Source organism: Ovis aries, chromosome 4, assembly GCF_016772045.2.
Source record: "Ovis aries strain OAR_USU_Benz2616 breed Rambouillet chromosome 4, ARS-UI_Ramb_v3.0, whole genome shotgun sequence".
NCBI classification, from domain to species: domain Eukaryota; kingdom Metazoa; phylum Chordata; class Mammalia; order Artiodactyla; family Bovidae; genus Ovis; species Ovis aries.
Window position 1 is genome coordinate 104,038,454 of NC_056057.1, and position 25,427 is coordinate 104,063,880.

The following is a 25,427-nucleotide window of genomic DNA, read 5'->3' on the forward strand; positions in this document are numbered from 1 at the left end:
ACTAACCCTAACCCTGGCAACAAGCTGTGGACAAGTTTGTGTATTACATGACTGCACATGCTAATTTACCATTTCAGCTCTTACACCAGGGCAGGGATCACACTGGAAGAAGAGGACACACAGCGGAGCTTCGGATGGACAAGTGACATTCTATTTCTTGATTTCAGTGTTATTATACCCCTGTATCGTTTGTGCAGGGCTTCTCTGGTGGCCCTGCCTGCCAATGCAGCAGACGAGGATTCAAATCCTGGAAGATCCCCTGGAGAAGGGAATGGCAACCCAGTCCAGTATTCTTGCCTGGAGAATCCCATGAACAGAGGAGCCTGGCGGGCTACAATCCATGGGGGGTTGGGGGGGGGGTCACAAAGTGCTGGACACGACTGAGAGACTAAACAACGACACTGCGAGTTCACTGGGTTACACACTTAAGAGCACTTTTCTATGAATACATGCGAAGGTATAGACAGATAAGTAGAGAGAGAAATACACAAAATTTCAAAAGCTCAATGTTTATGAAACTTGAAAAATCCTTAAGACACTTCTAATGGATCCAAACGCCCACACTAAGCTGCTCACTTAGTTAAAGCCACTCAGCTACTGTTTGGAAAAGGAAAGGTTGGCTACAAGTCTTCCCTCTTTCTAGCCTTACTAGGCTTCAAGAAAAGAGAATATACTGTGTGAGCTTAAATTTGGGCTGTGAGATGAATTCTCGAAAAGCTCTATGAAAACTGCCTCTGCTGCTGCTAAGTCGCTACAGTCGTGTCCGACTCTGTGCAACCCCACAGATGGCAGCCCAACAGGCTCCCCCATCCCTGGGATCCTCCAGGCAAGAGTACTGGAGTGGGTTGCCATTTCCTTCTCCAATGCATGAAAGTGAAAAGTGAAAATGAAATCACTCAGTTGTGTCCAACTCCTAGCGACCCCGTGGACTGCAGCCTACCAGGGTCCTCTGTCCATGGGATTTGCTGGGCAAGAGTACTGGAGCGGGTTGCCATTGCCTCTGGAATCTCTAAATTCTATACAAAATGCCTTAGGGGACTTGTCATTTAAAAACTATTCAGCACAAGAATCACTTCCAGGGACTTCACTGGTGGTACAGTGGCTGGGGCTCCACATTTGCAATGCAGGGGACCCAGGTTTGATCCCTGGTAAGGCAACCAGATTCCACATGCCAGAACTAAGAGTTCACATGCTGCAACTAAGACCAGGCACACTCAACTAAAAAATATATACATATATAAAGAATGCGTGTGCTAAGTCACTTCAATCATGTGCGACTCTTTATGACCCTACAGACTGTAGCCCGCCAGGCTCCTCCATCCATGGGATTCTCCAGGTAAGAAAATTCTCCATTGCCACCGCAGCTGCCATGCTCCTGCTCTCCCCTGGGGCTGAAAGCTCACACTCCCATCAGATCATCTCTCCTACTTTGCTGACACTATCGGCACCATCTCACACGAGGTCCCTGCCACCTTCACCCTCACCTCCACCCGCTCCGTCACCACAGTTACCCCCCTGTTGTTCCTTCATCCCCAAGGTCAGGTGCGCCTCTCCCTTCCCCCAACCACACATCTCCTCTGAATAAGCTGAATCCCAAACACGGCATCGCAGAAGGCAGGCTCCGCAGGACACCCCACCACCACCACCATCAACTGACTTCTCTCCCTTTTCCTCAGGGTCTTCTCTCTCTCCTGCAAACAGCACAGGCTTCCTCTCCCTGAAGTCCTCTCCTTAACCCTGTTGCTGCCCCTCACCATCTTTCTCTTTCTCTTTCCCTTCCCTGGGCATTTCCTGGAACGTACCCTTGACCTCCTCCCCGTGCATGTCCTCTTTGCTAGCTCTGCACCCATGGGGCTGGCCCAAGGGACTGTTTATGTCCGTCTCCGCAGTTCTGCGAGAGCTGCTCCCAGGTGAACAACCACTCGGGCTTAAGCTATCAACCCACTCATTAGATGCTACTACCTGCTCTCCCCACAGAACAACCGACTCCAGAGAAGGACATCTTTTAATAAAGTACTCAAAACTCAACAACTCATCCCCCTGGGATCGCGCACAAACTATCTGAGAGATCAATAATAAAACGCTAATCAGCAAACACTCCTGAGCCAACAGAAATTCTGTACGTCCTGATGTGCAGACTACAGGAGAAAAGAACACGATATAGATGCCTGCACACTAACCAGGAATTTAAAAGTACTTCCTGAACTGATGTTACAGAGTGACCTCTGTAAACACTGCAGGATGCCACTGCTCTGTTTTAATCAGTCCGGCTCCAAACCATAACTGATAAGTACTGAAAGAACAGTCTCTTGAATCAGACAAACTGGGTTTGAATCTCCACTAATGTTGGGTTGATCAATCCCGTCCTCGGTGTTTCCAAACATAAAATGTGGAAAATACATGCTCCAGAGGGTCATTAGAGAGATTAAAATAGCACAGGGGGCCCTTGGCTGCCAATCAGAATTGTCTGCAGCACTGAACAGAATACTGGTGCCTTAATCCCTCCCCCAGAGGTTCTGACTCAGTCTGTCTGGGTATACTCTGGAATTCGGAAACTCTGCAGATGATTCTAATGTGCATAAAGTCCAGAAAAACTGAACAAATGTATGGAAAGCTATCCCTCCGAAATGCCAGCTTTTAGTACGATCATTTATAATATGGCCTGGGAAAGGAAGAATTCGTGGTTCCAGGTCTAAACAAGATGAGGCACTTAAAAGAACCAGGCTAAGGCAAGTGAGAATTTTAATAACCAAGAACCCTCAGGGGAAATAAGTTTGTTCCGCTCTTCTTGGATAGTAAAATCAGAAAGATGTCATTCCCAGGAAAAAGTTAAGGACTCTACACATCAAGTGACGTTCATGAAGATCAATCAGAATGAATGAGAAGGAACCTAAGTTGTTGGTGTGAATCCCCAGGGCCTGAAGCTCTATCCAGTCACTAGTAAAAATGGGCCACTTTAGCAAAGCAGTTATACTCTAGTCCAAAAATGCATTGTTCACCCACTGAAATTTGCATCTGGCATCACAGACACTAACTCTGATCATTTCTGTCACTTGAAAAGATTCTTGGCTCCTTGATGAAGTGTTCTAGAAGGTCCTATAGGCTTTTTTTTTTTTAAGGGTCACCTTCCTCCAGAAAGCACTGCTCCCACAAAAAAAAAAAAAAAAAAACCCTCAATCTGAAAAAAAGTCTATAGGGGAAAACAAAAGAACATGAAAGAAACCATGAGGGAACAAAATGAGGAAAGCTGCGTTAGGAAAGGAAGTAGTAGTGCGCCATTCGAAAGAGGAGGTTATGCGAGTCCCATTCCCAAAAAGAGAGAGAATGGCAGTTTAAAATCTTCAAGAAATAAAATTTTAAGACCTTATCCTGTAATTTCATAAAGTTTCTCATCTATCTTCCACACAACCCAAACAGAAAACAGATATACATGAAACAAAATAAACACTTATTTCACATTATGATTCATTCATTCGAAGACACATCTTTTTTCACAGTCTATAGATGCATTTGCAACCAAGGCTGTGCTGTCATTTAAGTGGCAATGTTTTATCTTCATGATTTCTCTTCCTCAGAGTACAGAAAATAACTAGTCCGTCTCACTCTCGACGGCATCCTAGTTCCAATGAAATGTTATGTTAGTAATCGACAATAACATTACTACAGGCAAGGCTTTATGCCAGCAAGGGGCCAATAATATAGTCACGGAGACAGGATGAATGCAGAGAAACGTAGATGAATAATAATTAAAATTAGTTCCAAACAAGGGGCTGTATGTAGTACGGGTGTTAACAAGAGAAACTGCTAAAAGAATATGAAGCAGAGGGCATTCAAGCAATTGAACTCTGTCAGTAAAAATCAGTCTTGAACTTTGCTCTGAAGACGGTAAGAATTTAGCAAACTGACAAAGCCTGGGCAGGTGCTGCCTTTCGGGACAACAGCATGAGGAAGATGTTAAAGACAGAACACAGAGGGGCCATCTGGGGCATAACTAACCTGGGTCAGGTGGGCAGTTCAGACGTGTAATGGGAGATGGGGTGGATAACGGGATGAGACTCCTGAGGACCTGAACTGCCAGACTAAGCAGTTAAAAATTGATCGAACAAGCTGGCCTGGCATCCTGAACATCCACCCCCTGCCAAGGCGCAAGCTCTCTGCAACAGCCAAAAGAAATTCCCCAGGGTGCCTGCCCACTGGCCAAAAATGGTCTGCTTCCTCTCCTACATCTTTCAGGGTACTTCTCTGCCTCTGGGCCCTTCTACTCCCAAAGGATGCCAGAGTCAGTTTTCCACCTCGGCTTCCCCTCCAGAAGTTGTCTTCAACCATCCTTGCTGGCTCACTAAAGCTTCTGCCTCTCCAGGAAGGGAATGAATCATACAGAGCTATTCAAGTTTCAGGGAAAGGTGGCTTTAAGCAAGAACCATAAGGAAAAGTCGTGTAGTGCAGGAGAAACTGAGCAATGTCAGGACCACGTGATGGGAACTAAGGTGGGGAAGAGAAGCCGCAGATGTGAGGGGGCATCTGGAAGGCAGATCCAGCGACCCAGGGCAAGAAGACAGCAAAGCCATGGAGCATTTGAGGCACAGTGCCCCAGAGGCTGAGCACGGGAAAGACCCCCCCAACAGATCGCCCAGGACTCAAGTCACCAGCCCCACTATGTGCCAGAGACAGCACCAGGCTTCTGGGATCTGCAAGCACTGTCCCTGTCCCTAAGTTGGTGCTACTCTGATAGTAAAAACAGAACCAAAAATAAGTCACTGTAACGGTTTCGCTGTGAAAGGATGAGCGATGGCTGCACGACAATGTACCCTGCAAACCCGTGCACTTAATCATGGTGAAAGAGGAAATCTTAGGTATTTTTACCACAAATAACCAAGCAGTGAAGCACTGTAACACACACAGTAGGAACAGTCAAGTGGAAACAATGAACATAGTTGTGGCACAAAGGAGGATCAGGAAAGAGGTGCTCAACAAAGGAAAGACAGCTGGGCTGAACCCAGAAGAGGAGCAGAAAGCGTGCTCCCAAAAGAGCACGTGTTCCTCTCACTTCCATCCGTTCACCGCGAGATCATACCCCCCACACCCGTCCCCCAGGAAGTAACGGCAATGGCTGTTCACATCTCCGGTGTGGCCAAGATTCCTAAATACCCTCTGACTCTTGGGCTCTGGACCTCGAGATGAGTGCGCAGGGTAATGACTGCTTTATGGGTAAACACCTGTTCACACTGAAATGCAGTAGAAGATAATCAGGCAACACGGCTAGGAAGAAATACTAGTCCCAGCCAGGGATTCTCTTTCTGGAAAATTACTGAATGATACAAACTATGGGCTTCCCTGGTAGCTCAGTTGGTAAAGAATCCACCTGCAATGCAGGAGACCCTGGTTCAATTCCTGGGTCAGGAAAATCCCCTGGAGAAGGGCTAGGCTACCCACTCCAGTACTCTGGCCTGGAGAATTCCATGACTGTATAGTCCATGGGGTTGCAAAGACAAAGACACGACTGAGCAGCTTGCCCTTTCTTCACATTCATACAAACTATAAACGTGTTTCTAAATTCCCATACAAGTGTCATATTTTGGGATAGTTCATCTGGAAATGAGTCTGGTTTACACACACACACACACACAAACACACAGAGGGGTTTTTGACCCAGTAATTCTCCTATAATCTCATCCTAAAGGAAATAACTAGAAGCCCAAAGATCTATGTATGAAGAGGTTCATGAGAGCATAAATGTATAAAATGGTAAGGATGAAGATCAATGTAGACACCAAACTAAGAATGGCTTGAAAAATTCTGCTCTATAAAGGGATACTATGCAACCATCAAAAATACTTTAAAGGATATATAATGGCCTGGAAAATATTTTGCATTTCATTGCAAATGAAAATTGCAATAAGGAAAATTATACAGATAGTATGACCACATTTTACAAAACAGTCTATTAATTATATATACCTGTATACATGTTTTTGGACTGCAAGGAGATCCAACCAGTCCATCCTAAAGGGACTCAATCCTGAGTGTTCACTGGAAGGACTGATGTTAAAGCTGAAACTCCAATACTTTGGCCACCTGATGCAAAGAGCTGACTCATTGGAAAAGACCCTGATGCTGGGAAAGACTGAGGGAAGGAGAAGGGGACGACAGAGGATCAGATGGTTGGATGGCATCACCGACTCAATGGACATGGGTTTGGGTGGACTCCAGGAGTTGGTGATGGACAGGGAGGCCTGGCATGCTGTGGTTCATGGGGTCGCAAAGACTGAGCGACTGAACTGAACTGATACATGTTTTTTAAAAGATAAGAAAGACACATATCAAACTGTATATGAAATACCATAGTTATTGTTAGATGGTAAAAATAAAGGTGCTTGTTTTCATCTAAATGTATTTCCATATTTCCGAAGAATATATAAATAAGTATTATTTATGCATGCTAAGTTGCTTCAGTCATGTCTGACTCTTTGCAACCCCATGGACTATAGCCCATCAGGCTCCTCTGTTCATGGGATTCTCCAGGCAGGAATACTGGAGTGGGTTGCCATGCCCTCCTCCAGGGGATCTTTCTGACCCAGGGATGGAACCTGCATCTCCTGTGACTAAGTATTAGTTATAATCAGAAACATAAATTTCTCTTATCCCATGAAAGAAAGAATCAATGACATGCAGGAAACTCAGACACTGACAGGAATAAATTTAAAATGACATCTAACATCCACATGAGTTTAAGTTCAAGGACAAGGTCTGGGACAAAGATGTCCCAGAGGACTTTTGAGGCTCAAAAGTATAGAGGGGACTCCTGGGGCCAAGAGACTGAGTAAAATCTTCAAGAAAGAAAAGAGGGTATGAAAAAGAGTCCTGAGTTAGGATTCAGGAGGAGAAAGATGGTAAGTGGCAGTGAAAGATAAAAGGAAGTCTGGCTTTCAGAAGCACCTGTTACATTCACTAAATCATTATTCTGGTTCAATCAACCATTCATATAATCACATCTGGGGCTTTCCAGGTGGCACTGGTGGTAAGAACCCACCTGCCAATGCAGGAGATGTAAGAGACATGGGTTCGATCCCTGGGTTGGGAAGATCCCTTGGAGGAGGGCATGGCAACCCACTCCAGTATTCCTGCCTGGAGAATCCCATGAACAGAGGAGCCTGAGGGGCTATAGTCCATGGGGTTGCAAAGAGTCAGACATGACTGAAGTGACTTAGCACACACAGCACAATCACATATCTGTTCAATTTTTCACTGACAGCATCACTCCTCTCTTCAGTCATCCATTTAATTAGCCAACAAACATTCACTGAGGGCCAGCCACAGTGCTAAGTGGTGAGGACACGAATTAGAAAAGGAACCATTTTTCTACCCCCAAGAAGCTTCCAATCTAATTAAAAACAAATACTGCACAGAGTGGTCAGGGCTATCACAGAGTGTACGCAGACCATCTAAACCTTTCTGGGATTTCTGGAAGGCTTCCTGCAGGAGGTGATATTTGGGCTGAGTTTTCGAGGATGGAGGAAAATCAAGGAAATGAGGAAGAGAAAGAGCATTCCAGGAGAAGGAACAACACAGAGACAGCATGTGCAAAGGCACGGAGACATAAAGAACTCAACACAGGTCCCCTTATGGGGAAGGAACACGTGGCCTGAGCGGTGTCGTGGAGGACAGGAAACGAAGCAGGAAAGCGAAGAAAGGCTGTTCCACTGGCAAAGGCAGGCCGAGGAAAATGAAGACTGAACAGACCAGGAACACTGCCATGTGCGGCATCACGCTGCCCTTCTGATCCAGTGAACTCAGCGAACATGCTGACTAGGAACAGAGCCAAGAGGCCCAAGAACAACAAGACAAGCAGAAGCCCAAAGTCAACTAATGAATCGCAGCCAACTACGCTGTTAACGCATGTAACTGTGGACCCTTTCACACTGCATGTCACTTGCTGTCCCCTCCTTATCTCTGCTGTCCCCTCTACTCTCTTCCTCATCCTCTCTCTACCATTCAGCCTTCCTGCCCCATGCATTCTCTCTCCAAGCACGCAGGCTCTCTGCCAAGGGCATGTACTCCCCAGTCTGTCTAACTAATCATGTATGTCCATGTATCTATACATGTGTATTTCTGTATGTGCTACTATTAACCTATATACCTGTACACAGGATGCTTTTTCATATACTCACATGTCTGTGTATGTAGTATTTGTGAAAATGTCTGTTAACACATATTTCTGTCTTTCCTCACCTTCTGAGTGTCTTCCTCTGGATGTACACACATGCATATTTATCTGTGAGCACATGTATGTATGGAAACAGGTGAAACGTGCTGACCGTGAGTGGGGATGTGATCATCTGCAGTTTCAGCCCACCTGGCACCCACTCCCCCAGTATGGCTTTGGGGAACACTCCTTCCACCATGATCAAGGTGCCTTTGTCACTAAAGATGCCCATTTCCTCAGGGCCAAGGGACAGGCACCTAGCCCAAGCCCCAGGCTCTCCCCTCAGAATTGGAATCCTGAACAGAAAAATCATAAAGGCTGAAATTCATCCAACTGGCTGTGCCCTAAAGAACAGTCTCCCTCTCCTACAGCCTGCATCCCCAAGGTGCAGGCCCCGGGGCATCTTGTCAGGACCACAGAAGTAAAAATTGACACGCATAAGAATATTTACACGCCTTCCCAGCTGCAAAGTTCTATGATTCAGGAACTATTTAACACCCTGTCATATTCTACCCATGACAACAGTTTTGCCTGGGATTATTTTTAAAACTTGTATTTCTCCCTCTCAGGTTCAGTTTCTCGCTGCCTCACTGTCCCACTACCTACTCTTCCTCTTCCAGGTCTGGAGACGCCCAGCTTCTGCCTAGTCACCCCTGACTAATATGGACGGCAGACACTCTGCCTCACTCAGCAACAATCCGATATGACCCAAACAACGTAGCAGAGCTCAGAGACTGTTCCTGTTCAGGCAGACACACAAGTTACACTATTTAAAGAAATACGGACTTGTTTTTCCACTGTGGCCAAAAGTTCTAACTCATATTTCTTTTTCCTTTTGGCTACACTGCAGGACATGTAGGACCTTAGCTCCTCCGTCAGGGATCAAACCTGCAACCCCCTGCACTGGAAATACAAAGTCCCAACCACTGGACCACCAGGGAAGTCCCTCTAATCCATTATTTTTTAACCAAACAACCTTAAGTAGTATTATAAAAACCTGCTGTAGATTCATTTATTCCCTCTGGGCAATGAGCCACCTATCAAAACTAAGACTACCAGAAATCATGACCATAAACAACTAGAAAAAGTACCAATGATTAAAAAAAATTAATAAAAAAGTAATAAATAAATAAGCACTATTGATGATAATTCCTCATTCATTTACTAGTGCTGAGCCCTATGGAATACAGATGACTAACTCTAACAGGGATCCCACCGTGGGAAACAGGGAGTGAGGGTGTGTGGCTGAGAGGCCCAATCTGCACAGGGTCTTTGTGTTCATTTCCCATAAAAAGCCTGCAGTTAGAACCCTGATTTTATAAATGGAAAAAATGTAATCATTGTTATGACCATCTTTAACCTTGACGTTGGTTATCAATTATTTCAGCATGAAATGTATCTTGAAAGCTTGTTTACAAAATAAGACTTAAACTTCTGTTAAATAAGAAACTTTCTTAATTAGAGGAGCCATTAACAAATCTCTTTATAAAATTATGTAAGTGTTACTGTCAAAGAATTATAACTTTGTAAATTCCAAAAAGCTCAACTGCAGGGTCAAAGGGTATGTGATGATCACGGGGCACCTGGGTAGGAACTGTGTCTCTGAGCCCGACGTGACCCATCTTTAAACACTCCAGGACTAACAATTTTCAACAATGTCACAGCTGTGTTGTACCGGGTCAGTGCTCAGGGCTAGAGGGCAAAGACGGAAAAGACTGCCAGTTCCCTGACAGGGATAAGATCTGGTCTGGTCAGAGGCTTCAAAAGTTAATCCAGGATATGGTGAATCAAAGCAGGAATTAGAGTGATGTCCCAACCTCAATTGTCAAAGGCTGATGGGGCTACCAGGTCCAGGAGAAGAAGAGTTGACCCCTGGAACTCCGTGGCATGGGAGAGAGTACAGACGATGTGCCTTAGAGCTTTCTGCTCTGCTCTTGCTGCTGTGATCCACAGACACTACACTTAAAAAGCACCTTTTGCACAAAGTTCAACCCGCCCCTGCCCCACCACACTGAAGTGATGACCATCCTACCATCAAAAAGAAAAAAAGAGGCAATCCAACACTAAGTTCCTCCACAGCATCATCCTCACACCCCTCACCTGCACCCACCCGCACCTGTACCCATCACTCCTTCCAGTCCATCTGTCTCAGTGGAAGCAGCACTAGTCTTCCTGTCCAAGAGTGCCCCGGAGTTCGAATCCCTCCCCTCCCAGTTATTAGCTGCATGACCTAAGGTGAGGTACATCATCTTCTTGTGTATCAGTTTCCTCATCTGAAAAATGGAGTTAATAGTTGCAGCTGATAGAGTTGTTCCAGGACAAAATAATACTATTAATCCATGTCAAGTGGCTAGAAGAATGCCTGGCACAGGGTAAATGCACATTAAATGTGAGTTCAGTTCAGTTCAGTCGCTCAGTCTTGTCCGACTCTTTGCGACCTCATGAATCGCAGCACGCCAGGCCTCCCTGTCCATCACCAACTCCCGGAGTTCACTCAGACTCATGTCCATCAAGACAGTGATGCCATCCAGCCATCTCATCTTCTGTCGTCCCCTTCTCCTCCTGCCCCCAATCCCTCCCAGCATCAGAGTCTTTTCCAATGGGTAAACTCTTCGCATGAGGTGACCAAAGTACTGGAGTTTCAGCTTTAGCATCATTCCTTCCAAAGAACACCCAGAGCTGATCTCCTTTAGAATGGACTCTCAAGACTCTTCTCCAACACCACAGTTCAAAAGCATCAATTCTTTGGTGCTCAGCTTTCTTCACAGTCCAACTCTCACATCCACACATGACCACTGGAAAAACCATAGCCTTGACTAGACAGACCTTTGTTGGCAAAGTAATGTCTCTGCTTTTGAATATGCTATCTAGGTTGGTCATAACTTTTCTCCCAAGGAGTAAGTGTTTTTTAATTTCATGGCTGCAGTCACCATCTGCAGTGATTTTGGAGTCCCCCCAAAATAAAGTCTGACACTGTTTCCACTGTTTCCCCATCTATTTGCCATGAAGTGATGGGACCAGATGCCATGATCTTCGTTTTCTGAATGTGGAGATTTAAGTCAACTTTTTCACTCTCCTCTTTCACTTTCATCAAGAGGCTTTTTAGCTCCTCTTCACTTTCTACCATAAGGGTGGCATCATCTGCATATCTGAGGTTATTGATATTTCTCCCGGCAATCTTGATTCCAGCTTGTGCTTCTTCCTGCCCAGCGTTTCTCATGAGTTAGCTATTATAATAGGGCAGCAGAGGATAAGATTGTTGGATAGGATCACTGACTCAGTGGACATGAACTTGGGCAAACTCTGGGAGATACTGACGGACAGGAAGCCTGGCGTGCTGCATGGGGGTCACAAAGAGTCAGATACAACTTTGTGACTGAACGACGAACAAGTTATTATAATTGCTATTGCTTTTATAATTTACTTGTGTCTCTTCTGAGAACTTGCCCTGGGGATTTTACCTTTTCCTCCTTTATCCTCAAACAATTTGTGCTTGTGGTAGATAATCTTGATGATCACCATCAATTCATAAGCATATGCTATTCCATCCACCGGTGGTTAGCTTCTCTTCCCTACTGCCTCTTGAATCTTGGCTGGTCTTCTGATTTATTCTGACCAGGTGAATGCACCAGGGGAACTTTCAAGCCCCAGATCTTAAGTGAACTGGCAGCTTCTGCTTTATCCCTATTGAAAGCCAAATATGATGTCCTACCATCCTGAGACCACTACATTTTGAGGAAGCCCACGACAGCCACATGGGAAGAGAGCAGGAGGGTATGTGGAAGAGCATAAAAATACTAGACAGGTGAGGGAAACCCTCTCAGACCTTCCAGCTCAGTTCCAGTACCAACCACAAGCCAAGTCAGTGACCACAGTCCAGGCTACATGGAGTAGAAGAATTGCCCATCTGAGCCCTGTCCAAATTCCTGACCCACAGGAATCACTAGAAATAAAATACCATTATTGTCTTAAACCACTCAATGTTGGGGTGAGCTGTTATGCAACAAGAGATAACTCAAACAATGCTCCCCTTCAGCACTACAAGCATGTAATCCCATCTTAAAACAGAATATCCCACAGTTCTTCAGCCCTGCGTTTACCACCAGTTACTGACATCTTTGTATCACCACTGCAGTCTTCTGTTATAGCACTCAGCACACTGCTGGATGGTCATTTATGTACAGGACTCTCTCTCCTACTGGACGGAGTTCCTTGGGGCCATGACTGACTGTCATGTCTATCTGAATATCCTCACGGCTAGCACATTCAGCAAGTGGTCGTGAGTGCTCCAAAAAAATGTTAGCTGAGGGAATTCCCCTGGAAGTCCAATGGTTAGGACTCCACCCTCTCACTGCCAAGTGTCTGGGCTCAATTCCTGGTTGAGGAACTAAAATTCCATCAGCTGGTGTGGCATGGCAAAAAAAAAAAAGTTAGCTGAATAGCGTATGCATGTGTAAAATAAAGGGAACCTCCATACATCTGGTTTACCCCAGACATGCACTGGAAAACCCAAGATGAAGATGGAAACTAACATAGGAACCAAGAAAGCAAAATTTCTAGAACCAGACAAAAGTCAAAAGGTGCAGGAAAGAGGTAAAGGGTAAAATCAGCATGGTGGAGTCAAAAGCACAGAATGAAAGCCACTGAATTTTGAGGGTTGTTTCAGCAGCACAACTAGTTTATCCTGACGGACGGAATACATTTTCTACAAGTATATGTAGCTTTGTTCTCATGAGGAGCTGAACCCTAAATTGGAAGAAGGAGAAGAGGAACTTGAAAGATGTCAATGGTCAAAGTCAATAAAAACTCTCAGTAAAAAATAAGTAAAACAGTTTCAGGCCTCAGATTTCTGGAAATTATTTAGAAGGTTAAACTTTAAAGCCAGATCCAGACAATAACTTAAGGTATGAATACACTGTGTTTTATTAAGAACTAAAAAGGCTCAAGGGGCATATAAAACAATGAAAGTAGGGCAGCTCGGTGCACAGGCTGGGTTTCAAACAACGTATTAATTTTAAGGCCTCGACTTCCTCCCACCAAAATTTCAAAGTTAATGAGAAATTGATTTTAAACCAGTGGCATACACCAATTTATTAACAAAGAGGATGTGTAACAACCCACACACTCTGCTGTCAGAAACAAGCCACAGAAAAATAGTAGTCAAAAACAAAGTAGAAATATTATCAAAACCACAAGGATATGATCCAAGACATGATACAAAAGGAAATGCAATAAGAAAATGTCACTTGGTATTAAGAAAATAATTATCCTCTGTGTTGGAGGATATGGAATATGGGTTCATAACATGAATTTTAACTTTCTGAAACTTTAAAAAATTTTTAATATGTTAGTGTTAAAAAAAAAATGGCACCTTCACATAATATCCTAACTTTCAAAAGCCTGCCTCCTCCATTTCTCTTAACCACTATTTGGTGAGCACCTTCCCATATGTGCTGAGCCCTGGGCTGGCCTTCAGAGCTAGGACATCTGACACAGGCAGGGGGCTGGTGAGGGGCCACAGATGGCCAATAAAGACTTTTTAAATGGTCCATATCAAAAAAAAAAAGTCTTTAAGAAAAAAAACAAAGGCCTAAGTGCCTACTAACAAACAAGGAAGTACAACTTTAAAGATGTTTTTTACCTACGATTTTGGTAAAAATAATAAAGATTGGGAATAGCCTGTATTATAAAAAGGTGGAGTAAAACTGGCACTCAATTCACTGCTAGGGAGAATGCTGACTGCTTCAACCTTTTGAGAGACCAATTTGGTAATATATATTAAAATTTAATACGTGAATACTGTCTGGTCCCGCAGTTCTATTTCTGGGAATTTATCCTAAGGAAATAATTAGAAAAGTGCATAAAGATAGACATACAAAGACGCTCATAGCAGTGTTTTTTAATCACACCAAAGCTGAAAGCAATGTAATTATCTATCAACAGAGAACCGCTTAAATAAAGTATAGAACATCCACAGCATCGGGTAAAATCATGATGTGAACCTGTATTTCCTGACAAGAAGATTCTATGAGCAAGTGTGAAGTGATAAAAAGCAAGTCAGCCAGCAACACTAGAAGACAGTACCATTCCTTCACGTGTGTGGGCTTACACATGCTAAAAAAAAAAAGTCTGAACGGAGAGATACCAGAGTGGCCTAGTGGTTATCTCTGAGTGGAGGGATCTGGGGTGGTTTTCACTTTCTTTCATCTTTTTATATTAAAAGAATGCATTTAATTGCCATAAATCTGACATGTTAAGCCTCATCACATCACTCCTCTAATTCTCACCTTACCTGGGGGCGATGATGAGTCCTGTGACACCTACGATGCTCCACCCAACACTGACTTTCTCCCACACCTGAGCCCCTGCCCCCTACTCCTCATCTCCACCCTCTCTGCTTTGGGCACATTAGCTTTCTTCCCATTCCCCATTGCCCGGACAACTGCACACTGATTGCTTCATCCACAGGAAACACTGTCCCCCAAAGACCTAGTTGGCTGGTCCCCTGGCCTCCTTCAAATCTTAAGAGTAAATGCAACTGTCACAGGTTGAACCATGTCCCCTGTCCCCAAATTCACAGGTTGGAGTCCTAACCCCGAGTACCTCAGGATGTGATCTTATTTGGAAACAGGGTCACTGAAGATGTAAGAAGCTAAGATGAAGTCATATTCGAGTAGGGTGGGTCCTCGATCCAATGGCTGTCCTTACAGAAAGGGGAAATTTGAACACAGGGAGGGCCCCACGTGAAGACTGGATGCTGCCACAAGCCAAGGCCCGCCACGATCCAGGAGAGAGGACAGGACAGACCCTCCCCACCCCCCGCCTTCAGAGGGCTACAGCCCTGCAGACAGGGGACTTCTAGCGTCCAGCACGGGGCTGCAATCAATTCCTGCTGTTTAAGCTGCCATTTTTGTGGCCTTTCATTATGGCGGCTCCAGCAATTAACACAGTCACGGGCTCAATGAGCCCTTCCTCGCCACTGGACTCCCACTTCCATCCCTCGCTCCCAAGCCCTCTACCTGCTCCATTACTTGTTGGCATTTACCAACAAGTAACATGCCATGAAATCACCTCTGTTCACAGAGGCATCCGCAGGGCCCAGTACAAGGTCTGCACAGAGTAGGCACTCAAGAAGGATCTGCTACACAGAGAAACAACACAGGACGAAACAGATCAAGGCTGGCCCAGCCTAGCTTACTCTCTAGTGGAGGGAGACAGAAGAAGCAGACACGTGGAAGGTGGTGACAAGCGCCATGGAGACCACCAAGACAGGGTCAGGCGCAAGGATTTCAGGAAGGGCTGCTGTTTCTTTAAAACAGAGTCAGGGACGGCCTCTCTGATGATGTGAGATCTGAGCACAGACCTGAAGGAAGGGGCGCCCGTAAACCATGGAGATCACAGCTGAGATAAGAATGTTCCAGGCACAGAGAACAGTAAGTACAGATTAGTTCAATAAACACATACCGTTTGTATAATCAGAAGAGAAAAAATAATAATAATAAGGCTATTGTAAGTCTGAAAATGCATCCAAATATTTAAAAGCCCAATGCCAAGGGCAAGGAAGAAGAATCTGGTTTTATAAATTCTTAAGACTCTATCCTGGCCCAGGCTGAAAATCTCAACCCCTTCCCAGCCCTGTCCCCGGCCTATCCTCCAACAAAACGGGGGGAGTTGAGAGGTGAAAAGTGAAGTGAAAGTGGAAGGTGACAAATGAGGTGAGAAGCTTTGAGGTGAGGTGACATGAGGTGAAAGGTGAGATGAGAGATAGAGTATAAGGTGAAGGTGCGCGCTTAGTCACTTCTTTCGTGTCTGACTCTTTGCGACCCTGTAGACCAAAGCCCACAAGGTTTCTCTGTCCATGGGATTCTCCAAGCAAGAATACTGGAGTGGGTTTGCCATGCCCTCCTCCAGGGGATGTTCCCGACCCAAGGATGGAACCTGTGACTCCTACATCTCCTACACAGGCAGGTAGGTTCTTTACCACTAGCGCCACCTAGGAACGTGAGGTGAGGTGAATCAGTCCTGAGGCTGAGAAGCCTGGAGATCCCTGATGGTGCCTTAGGGCCAAGAGCAGGGAATGTGACTGCTGTCCTAGCCACCAGCTGCCGACCTGTCCCCATCAGGTCTGGCCTCTGCTAGTCACCTGTGTCAGCCAGCACCTGTCCTGTGCTCTGGCCCTGCCCTAGGCCACCGTGGATCCCAGCTCTGACGACTGTTCACTCCTGCTACCTGACCAGCTAGTTCCCATTCAGCCTCACTTCTGGGTTTTTTTTAATTGCAATTTAAAAAAACCCCACGTATCATACAATTTATCATAGTGTTTGGTACATTCACAAGGTTGTACAACCCATTTCCAGAACGCTTTTCATCCTGCAAAAGTGAAACTCTGCACCCACTGAGCACAGCTCCCCCTGCCCTCCTTCCCTCTGCCCCTGGCCAGCTCCACTCTACTTTCAGTTTCCGCAATTCTGGCAACTCTAGATACAAGTGGAATCTCACAGTATTTTGTCTCTTTTGTGACTGTCTTATTTCACTTAGCATTAATGTCAAGGTCCATCCATGTTGCAACCTGAGTCAGAACTTCCATTTTTTTGTAAGAAGGAATACTTAGTCCCTTGTGTGGACAGATCGCATTTTGTTTATGTCTGTTGATGGACATCTGAGCTGCTTCCACCTTCGCCTAGCTTTTGACACTTGTTTCCTTCAGCCACCTCCAGGTGCTCCTGGAATCCTTGTGGTTCAAGATCAATGCAGGGCAACCTAGGGTGGAGCGAAAGGCCTCCAAACATGCCCAGGCTGAGGGGAAACAAGGAGCAGGGGCGGTTCTGAGCTACACGACCTGCCAGACACCAGCCCAGTTCTGAACCTGCTGCTGCTCCTTCCCTGCTTCCCAACCAAGTTAAAACCTGAATTTTTACCAGTTAAAGACTCCTTACTGATAGGTGAAACCAAGTCTGGGAAATGTACCCATCCTCAAGGACACACTGATGAGGCCAGAGCTTCTCAAACCTGAGTGTGCTAAGTCCCTCTCGTGTCCAACTCTCTGCAACCCCTATGGACCACAGCCCACCAGGCTCCTCTGTCCACGGGATTCTCCAGGCAAGAATACTGGAGTGGGTTGCCGTGCCTTCCTCCAGGGGATCTTCCCGACCCAGGGATCGAACCTGAGACTCTTACATCTCCTGCACTGGCAGGCAGGTTCATTACCACTAGCACCACCTGCACTTAAACATGGACTTGGACTTATGGTATACTCCATAGATCCAAGCAGACCTGGGCAAGGGACTTCCTCACACACTCCCAGAGAGCTTTGAGGACCACTCCATGCCCCGTAGCCTGCAGGAGCAAAGGCCTAGCCATCGCCCCCCCAATTCACTCCTGTCTCCTGGGCTCCCCGTTTGCTGTGTGTGCGCGCGAGGCGTCCCTCTACAGAGGCTCCCCGGCTGTGTTCACACGGCCCTTCAGGCTGTGTGGCTCCAAAGTGAATCCCGGCAACACGGTGAGGAAGGGCTCCCTCCGCCTGCCCCGACGCGAGAGCAAAGAAAGGAGCTGGAGGGCTTCCCCAGGACTCCACAGGGCGGCCAACACCTGCCCGGCACCAAGAGCGGAAGCCTCCGTCCATCCCCGACCCCCGGGCAGGACAGGCCACCCACCGCCCAGGGGAGCTGTCACCGTGCATGTCCAGCCCCCGGGGCCACCAGGAAAGGCAGGCGGACGGTGCCCGCCTCACCCACTGCTGAGACAGCCTCCCAACTGCCACCCACACCATTTGAGGCCTGGCCATTCGTCCACTCGCCTCCTCTAGGCTTCCTGCCACAAACCAGCATTATTTCCTCACACTCGCCGTCCCCTCTCATACCCGCCTTCTTCTCAGCAGAGGTCCTGGCCCGCCATCCCCAGGAACGGTCACCCGCTCCTCAGCCCACCTCTGTCCCCCCAGCACCTAGCTCCAGCTCTCCTCCACTCTCCGCTGCGTCCCCCCCCAAAGCCCGGGAGCCTTCGCTCCCACCCTCATCACCCCTTCCAGCCCAGCCCCTCCTCACCGGCACTGGGGGCCCCTGCCCGCCCCCCGCCAGCCAGTCATCCTCAAGTGCATCCCGAGGTTGAAACCATGGAGGATCTGAGGAGGGAGACCTTCAGGCGTCCGATCCTGTCACTTCCCCCTCTCGTTGGCCCTTTCCGGCACAAGCGCTCTGGAGACCCTGCACCCACTGTGTGCACGTTCACGTGAACACCCTCCTCCTACATCCCTGCTCCCACCCGGGTCCCAAGCCTCGTCCTGGGCGCCCAGGCTGTGGACTCGGACTTGAAGGAGCATGAAACCCTGCGAGCCCCCCACGTGTTTCAGCGAGAAAGTGATGATGTGACCTGAGCAAGTGGGGAGATGAACTGGCTGGAGCCAGAGCAGGAATGGGGGAGAAGAGGACGGGAGCATGGACAGGGGCAGTGGTGATGGAGAGAGGGGTGGAGAGACTAAAGGGCCGCTTCCTCCCCTGCCCCGGTGGTCACAGCCCTTCATTCACTGAGGACTCAGTGCCCAGCTCCCGGTTCTCTCAGCTCACTCCTGGCGAACCTGGCACCCACAGAGGATCCACCCAGAGCCTGCATTCACGGTCCACTCCGACAACCGATCCCTGCAGCCACACCCCACACCCTTAACCGAGACCAACACCAGTGCCGATTCACCTCTGAAACCGCCATCCCTCCAGCCCGCCTCCCACCTCGCTGCTATCTGGGATCTCCCCAGACCCCCTTTCTCAGTCTTTCTCCCCTCCTCTTCCCCTTCCTTCCTCATCCAGCCCAGACTCTGCACCGTACCACCCGACCATGTCTTCACAAATCCCCCCACTCCCCTTGGCTCTTGACCACATCTGCCCAAGATTCCCCACCCTGGCTCAAGCCAACTGCCCCCCTCCCCTGGCCCCACACGGCCTGTCAGATGCTACCGGACAAACGCCATCACATGTGCCCTGGCAACACCACCGCTATCTCCCGTCGCCTCAGGCTTCACTCCCACCAGTCCCCTCCAGTTCCTTCTCCCATTATTATTTCTCTCCTACATGAGCTATTTTAAGCCTGCCTGCCCAAAGGAACTTCTTCACTTTGGAGAAATATCCTCCAGTTACTTCTATGTGCTCAGTCGTGTCCAACTCTTTGCGAGCCTGTGGACTGCAGCCTACCAGGCTCCTCCATCCATGGGATTTTCCAGGCAAGAGTACTGGAGTGGGTTGCCATTTCCTTCGCCAGGGGATCTTCCCGACCCAAGGATCGAACCCGGGTCTCCCACATTGTAGGCAGATGCTTTACCGTCTGAAGCCACTGGGGATTCTATGTGCTTCTACTCGTTCTTAAATTTTCAACCACTTCTTTACTGATTCTTCCATGATGCCTATGAACATGACCTATGAAGTCTATATATGTTTTCAAAATCTCCATCAACCCCATGAAGTCAATAAGTGGCAAATCTGGTCACCTCCCGCCCTCTTTGCGTCTGTAGGGCCTCTTGTTTTTCTCAAGATCCCCCAAGTCTGAGTCCACAGCCTGTACTCTCAGTAGGAGGTTTATGAGCTGGGCTGGGAGTAGGGACCTAGGATGCAGGGGCTTGTGAGAAAATTAACACAGTGGGTGTCCTGGGGGTGGGGATGCAGGAGGGAAGAGTATTTTTTTTTTTTTTTAAGAACTGAACACAATGGCCTTAGTAGGTCACTAGGCTAGAACATCTTCAGGACAGTGAGATGGTGACACAGACAGTCAGTAGAAGCAGGACAGTTGCTATGACACATGCATCCCAAGGCATCCAACCTTGGACCTGAAACAGAAGAGCTAAAGGGTACTGAGACATCACCTCAGTGACCCCTTCTTACACCCATGAGATAACCCAGCACGGGGCGACCTGTCCACAGTCACACAGCAAGTCATCGGCTGAGAAGAGCACACTCAGCTTTGCTAACTCAGTTTGGTGTGCTTTCCAGCGAACCATGCTGCCTAAGCACACGAAAGAGAAATCATGTCACTGCAAGCCCGCAGATGAAAGGTGGGTGGTCACAACTTGGCAACAAATTAGATCAGTGAGAACAGCATCTCCTCGCTGGGAAAATCAACCTAGTGTAATTATAATTACAGTAATTAGCTGCCTCTAGCACCCAGGGCACTGAGAGAAAAACCTGTGGCTCCCAGGTCCCCTGTGACTTTTCACAACCCCTGGCTGGGCTCTGTTTTCAGGATTAAATGAGGCATTTCCTGACAAAGACTGCAGCAGCTGTTCCCAAGGGGCTGGGGAGGTGAGGATTTAAAATGATGTCCTCCATGCCCTTTGATTCTCAACCCAGAGAAAACCAAGGAAACAAGATAGAATCCCAAACAGTTTCAACGTCATGGTTTTAAATCAATTGTTCCAATAGTGAAAAGACATTTGCAAGATATTAAGTGGAATATTGCTCATACACCATCAACTTTCAATTAGGGGTTTATGGCATCTGGATCAGCAGTTCCAAAAGTCAAAGTGCCTAAAAATAAGCTGTGAACTTGTTAAAAAAGGAAGATTCCCAGTTACTAACACCAAAGATTCTAATGTAGGTGAAAGGAGAGCCACAGAAATCTAAATTCTTAACAAGCACCCCCAAAGTCCCCAAAGGATGATGATGATGCAGGGGGTCTAGGGATCACACCTTCGGAACATTTATCTAAGTCTTCGATTATAGGCTACTACACCACTCAAGAAGTACAGCAAATATTCAAATGAAAGTGCTTATAATAAAACAGTGTATTAAGTAAGATAAAAAGTTAACATGCCATTAAGCATACACGCAATGAAAAAACAAAATGGCAGATTTTGCTAACTAAAATAATAAAACTTCAAGACTATATAAAATTTAAAGGAAAATCCATTAGGAGGGGGAGAATACAACAAAAAGGAGGGGAAAAAAACAGTTGCTATCTTAAAAAAAATTTACATATATATGTGTGTATACATATATATTGGGCTTCCCAGGTGGCTCAGTGATAAAGAACCCACCTCATCAGAGATGAGGGCTGGATTCCTGGGTCGGGAAGATCCCCTAGAAATGGCAATCCACTCCAGTATTCTTGCCTGGGAAATTCCAAGGACAGAGGAACCTGGCTGGCTACAGTCCACAGGGTCACAAAAGAGTCAGACACGACTTAATGACTAAACTATAGTATATATCATGGATAAAAAAGCACAAACAGAAAACTCACAGACTACAAATACAAAATAAACAAAAAATATTCAACTCAAAAGTAATAAAAAATTAAAGCAATGTGTTACAAATTTAATAAGAGTTTTAAAAGTAATAATGCTGGTGGTGATGAAGTGAAACAGTACACTGCATAGACTGCTTGGGGTAATTTCAGAATTACAGTTTTACGTAAGAAGCTGATTCCTTTAACAACCACCTACTGAGACACGTATTAGACACCCAGCACACCAAACAAAATATGCAAAGATCCAGGCTGGTGGATTCAGATCTAAACTATAGTCTAATTTCTCTTCTGGAAATGTATTATAAGGGGGGAAAAGAGCCCACACACAAAGAAATCTAGACAAAGCCTTACCTACATACCTATTCATCACAGCATTATTTATAACAGGAAAAAAAAAAGCTGGAAATAACAAAAGGATAATTGAGTAAATTATTAGGATGGAAACTGTGTTTGCAAACAATATTTCATGAATAGGGAAATGCTTAAGTTAAATATTGAGTGAAAAAAATAAATACATAAATTCAATTTTTTTTAATGTTAACAAAGCAAAGTTATTTACAGAGTTGGCTATAGATTGTGGGATTAAGGATACCTGCTATCTGTACCTTCCAATAATTTTCAAAGTTTCACTTTCATAATAACTATTATCTTAAGAAAGACTTACCCCTGAATAAAATGAAGAAATGGGATACAATCTTTTCTTTTTACATCGTGGATGTAGGATTCTTAAAGCACTCCATTCAAAAACAAGTCCAAAGCATTACATCTTGTTTCCACAAGAGTGAACCATCAAGACCAAACTTATAAATGTTTAAACAAACCAAAAAAAAAAAAAAAAAGGGCACATTCAAAATGCTGAATGAAACAGAAATAGACAAGAAATCAATAAGACACAGAAATTTACATGAAGACAGAAATAAATGGGGATAACCGGAGGGCGGATTCCATCCAGCAAAGTTACCAAGGAAAGACAAACCTGTGGAAGGAGGAGAGAGTCTACAGGCAGCCACAGAAGGAACAAGTGCCTAACCTAGGAGACCCAAGGCAGGAGAAAGACACAACACTTTCTAGTGCCACTTACTCTCCAGAAAGAGAACCAGCACAGCAGGGTTTGGCATAGCCTCCTCCAGCCCCACTCCAGTGGGGAAAATACAACACTCAGGACGAGAAGCCCAAGGGTCCTAGTGGCACAGAGCAAGACGTGGGCCAAACAACTGAAACGCAGCATCTCCTCAGGGTCACATGCCACTCACCATGCCCAGGTGTCCTACATTAGGAAGCCACCCTCTGCCACTATCGATTCCACCTTTTAAGAGATCTTCCCTGGGAAGCTGTTTCCCTTGCTGACTCTCCTGCTTGGGGACAGCCCACGTGAGGTCTCTTGCTTATGAGCTACTTTGGGTCCCAACAGGATCCCTGAGGACAGGCGCCATGTCCTCCCCTTCTTCAGTTCCCATCCTATGACGCAGCCTAGAAGCAGCTGTGCAAACCAGAGGGGCCCAATACACCAACCAGAGAAAGAATGAAGTCTCTGCTTCCGCGATGTTGGCTCTAGAGCGGAAATAAAACGACTTTCAAGTCTCCGCGTTTAATGTTTGCATTGGAGGTTACAGGGAACAGGAAAAGACTAGAGAAGAGAAAATTATGGAGGGACAATACAAACAGCTCCATTTACTTTAAATTTATCAAGAGCCTTAGTATTCTCATCTGTAAAATGGGCATAACAATGCCTAACTCAGAGTATCAGATCATGTATGTAAAATGCGGCGCCTGGCACACAGGACGCACTCAGTAAATGGAAACAATCAGTTTGCCATGTTCCATAGCAGATGAATCCATCAGTATCAGATGAGCTTTACTGCTTGACTAAAGCCAAGAGTCCACTTGATGACTACCTCTTCTCACGAAAAACCTAGGATCTCCATTTCTCTGGACACACAGGCTAGAATACACAGGAACAAGATTGAGAGCTGAGGCACTGGGTCAGGCAGCGCTGTCTCTTTCAAATGCCCGAAAGAGACCCATTTTGTCCCCCTGGTTCTGCTATGGCTCCCTGAGCAGGGTTCCACCCAGCTATGGGAAAGCTATGAGGTGGTCTCAGGTGTGCCTAAGTTCACAGGTTAAGCGCCATGAGGCGAATGGAAAACAGAGGACTCGGCACCAACTAGCCTGTGACCTTCAGCAAGTCAGTTATGTGTCAATTTCCTCTTCAGTAAGAGGAGCAGTTCCCGTCTGTGATCCCTCAAGTCCCTTCCTGTGCTTTTGTGTCCCATCCTCTATGTGGCACTGGTTATAATTCCAACAGTGAGGTCCAGGGACACCTTCAAACGTGTTCCATTTCCTCCCAGAGCCACTTGGCGGTCCCCTGGAACGGCTCCCACCAGAAGGGAGGGTTTGGAGCTGCTTCCACAGCTTTCTGGTTTTGTTCAGCGTGCAGCCGCTCTGCACACTGCTCACTCCACCTTTTCTGCCCCCAAAGTGGTCGTGCGTGTGCGTGCTTGTGTGTCTGTGTGTGTGTGTGTGTGTCTGTGTGTGCACGCGCACAAGCGCGCGCTGGGGCAATCACCGGCTTGCATCATGTCAGCTCAGAGATGGTTTGCAGACCATCCTGCGTGTATGCTCAGGGTGGACAAATAAACATTTCAGAGGAGCAATATGAATTAAATCATTTCCTCAACAACAAAACCCGCCCACATGCTTCTTCATAAATCATGCCTCTTAATTCCACGCTGACTAACAGTCAGTAAACTGCCTCTATTATAAACAACCCTTACTCCTTTCATGCCCTGACACTTAAGAATCACAATATTTTCAATAGTACTCTGTTGTACTAATGCCTTTGCAGAAGTAACAGCAATAGCTATTTCCCTGGAAAGATCCATGGCCAGGGCTCTTTCCAAGAGATATTCTTTGAAATGTTCTTTGTGTCCTGGTGCACTGGGGGACACGGCCAGCTGCCTGCATCTGGGGGACGCAGGGCCACCCAGAGTAATGCAACACTGTTTTAAAGCACACACACCAAATGTACCCTTTAGCCCCGACCATCAAGTATTTCCCCGAATTTGCTGTAACCAAATTCATACAGCCATGCATAAATACAATTCCAGTGCCTGCGTTTTGCAGAGGAAAATAAAGACACATTCTGAGATGAAGCCGCCAGACCCGCCTCAGGCTCTGTGTATAGCAAAATAAGCTTTGCAGACTTTTGGCAAGATTGGCCAGAATCTGCTTGCTTTTTCGTATTATTTTTTCCGTGCCTTTATCTGCTGGGCCCAACGAGAATTGAAAAGCATCTCCAGAAAGGAGGGCGAGGGAGCGGTGGAGAATAAAAGAGGATGGGCGGGGAAAGCCAGATTTTGAAAAGAGCAGCGATAAAGGAAAGGCAGGGTCGCGCCGGAGGGTCTCCGCGGAGCTTACCTGGGGCGCACGAGGTCGGCCGGGCCAGCAGCAGCAGCCAGAGGCCGGGGAGCAGCAGCAGCCCCGAGCGGCGGCGGCGGCGGCGGCGGGCGCGGCGGGCGGAAGGCCCGCGGCCGCTCGGCCCCGGGACCAGCGCGACCCCGGCGCGGGTCTTCCCCTCCATGGCCGCGCCTCGGCGTCGGCGCCGCGCCCCCGGCAGTCCCGGCCGGCGCCCCGGCCCGGCCTCGCGGCTCTGCACTCTCAGGCCCGGGAGGGGCGGCCGCTGCGGCGGCGGCGGCTGGGACGGGGCGCCGCGCACCGGCGCGGAGAGAGGCCGGCGAGGCGGGGGCGGGCCGGGGGCCGGAACCGCGGACGGACGGGGGCTGCCAGCCGCACGCCGGCCTCGCCGCTCCGCCCCCTTCGGAGCCTCCGAGGCGCTGCCCGGCAACGCGCGGGCCCGGGCGCGGGGAGGCGAGCACCACCTCCCGGCCGGCCGGGAACCTGCCTGAGGGGCAGCCAGGCGGCGGGAGCGGGCGCGCGGGGGCTGCGCGGCGCAAGGCCCGAGCCCGGCCCGCCCCCGGGATCCGCCTCCTGGGAGGGGGCG

The 25,427-nt window shown here is 47.3% G+C and overlaps 1 protein-coding gene across 2 annotated transcripts in view; it reads right to left on the reverse strand.

The window, feature by feature from the left end:
* Nucleotides 1–25,092, reverse strand: part of KIAA1549 (KIAA1549 ortholog) — a 125,860-nt gene extending 100,768 nt beyond the window's left edge. Inside the window, exon 1 of one of the 2 annotated variants that reach the window (XM_004008294.6) lies at nucleotides 24,845–25,092. In XM_004008294.6, coding sequence (XP_004008343.3) covers nucleotides 24,845–25,007 — 163 coding nt within the window. In that variant the 5' untranslated portion in view covers nucleotides 25,008–25,092. The remainder of the gene's footprint in view (nucleotides 1–24,844) is intronic. The other variant, XM_042248890.1, reaches the window with a different exon arrangement.
* Between the last annotated feature and the right edge of the window lie 335 nt (nucleotides 25,093–25,427).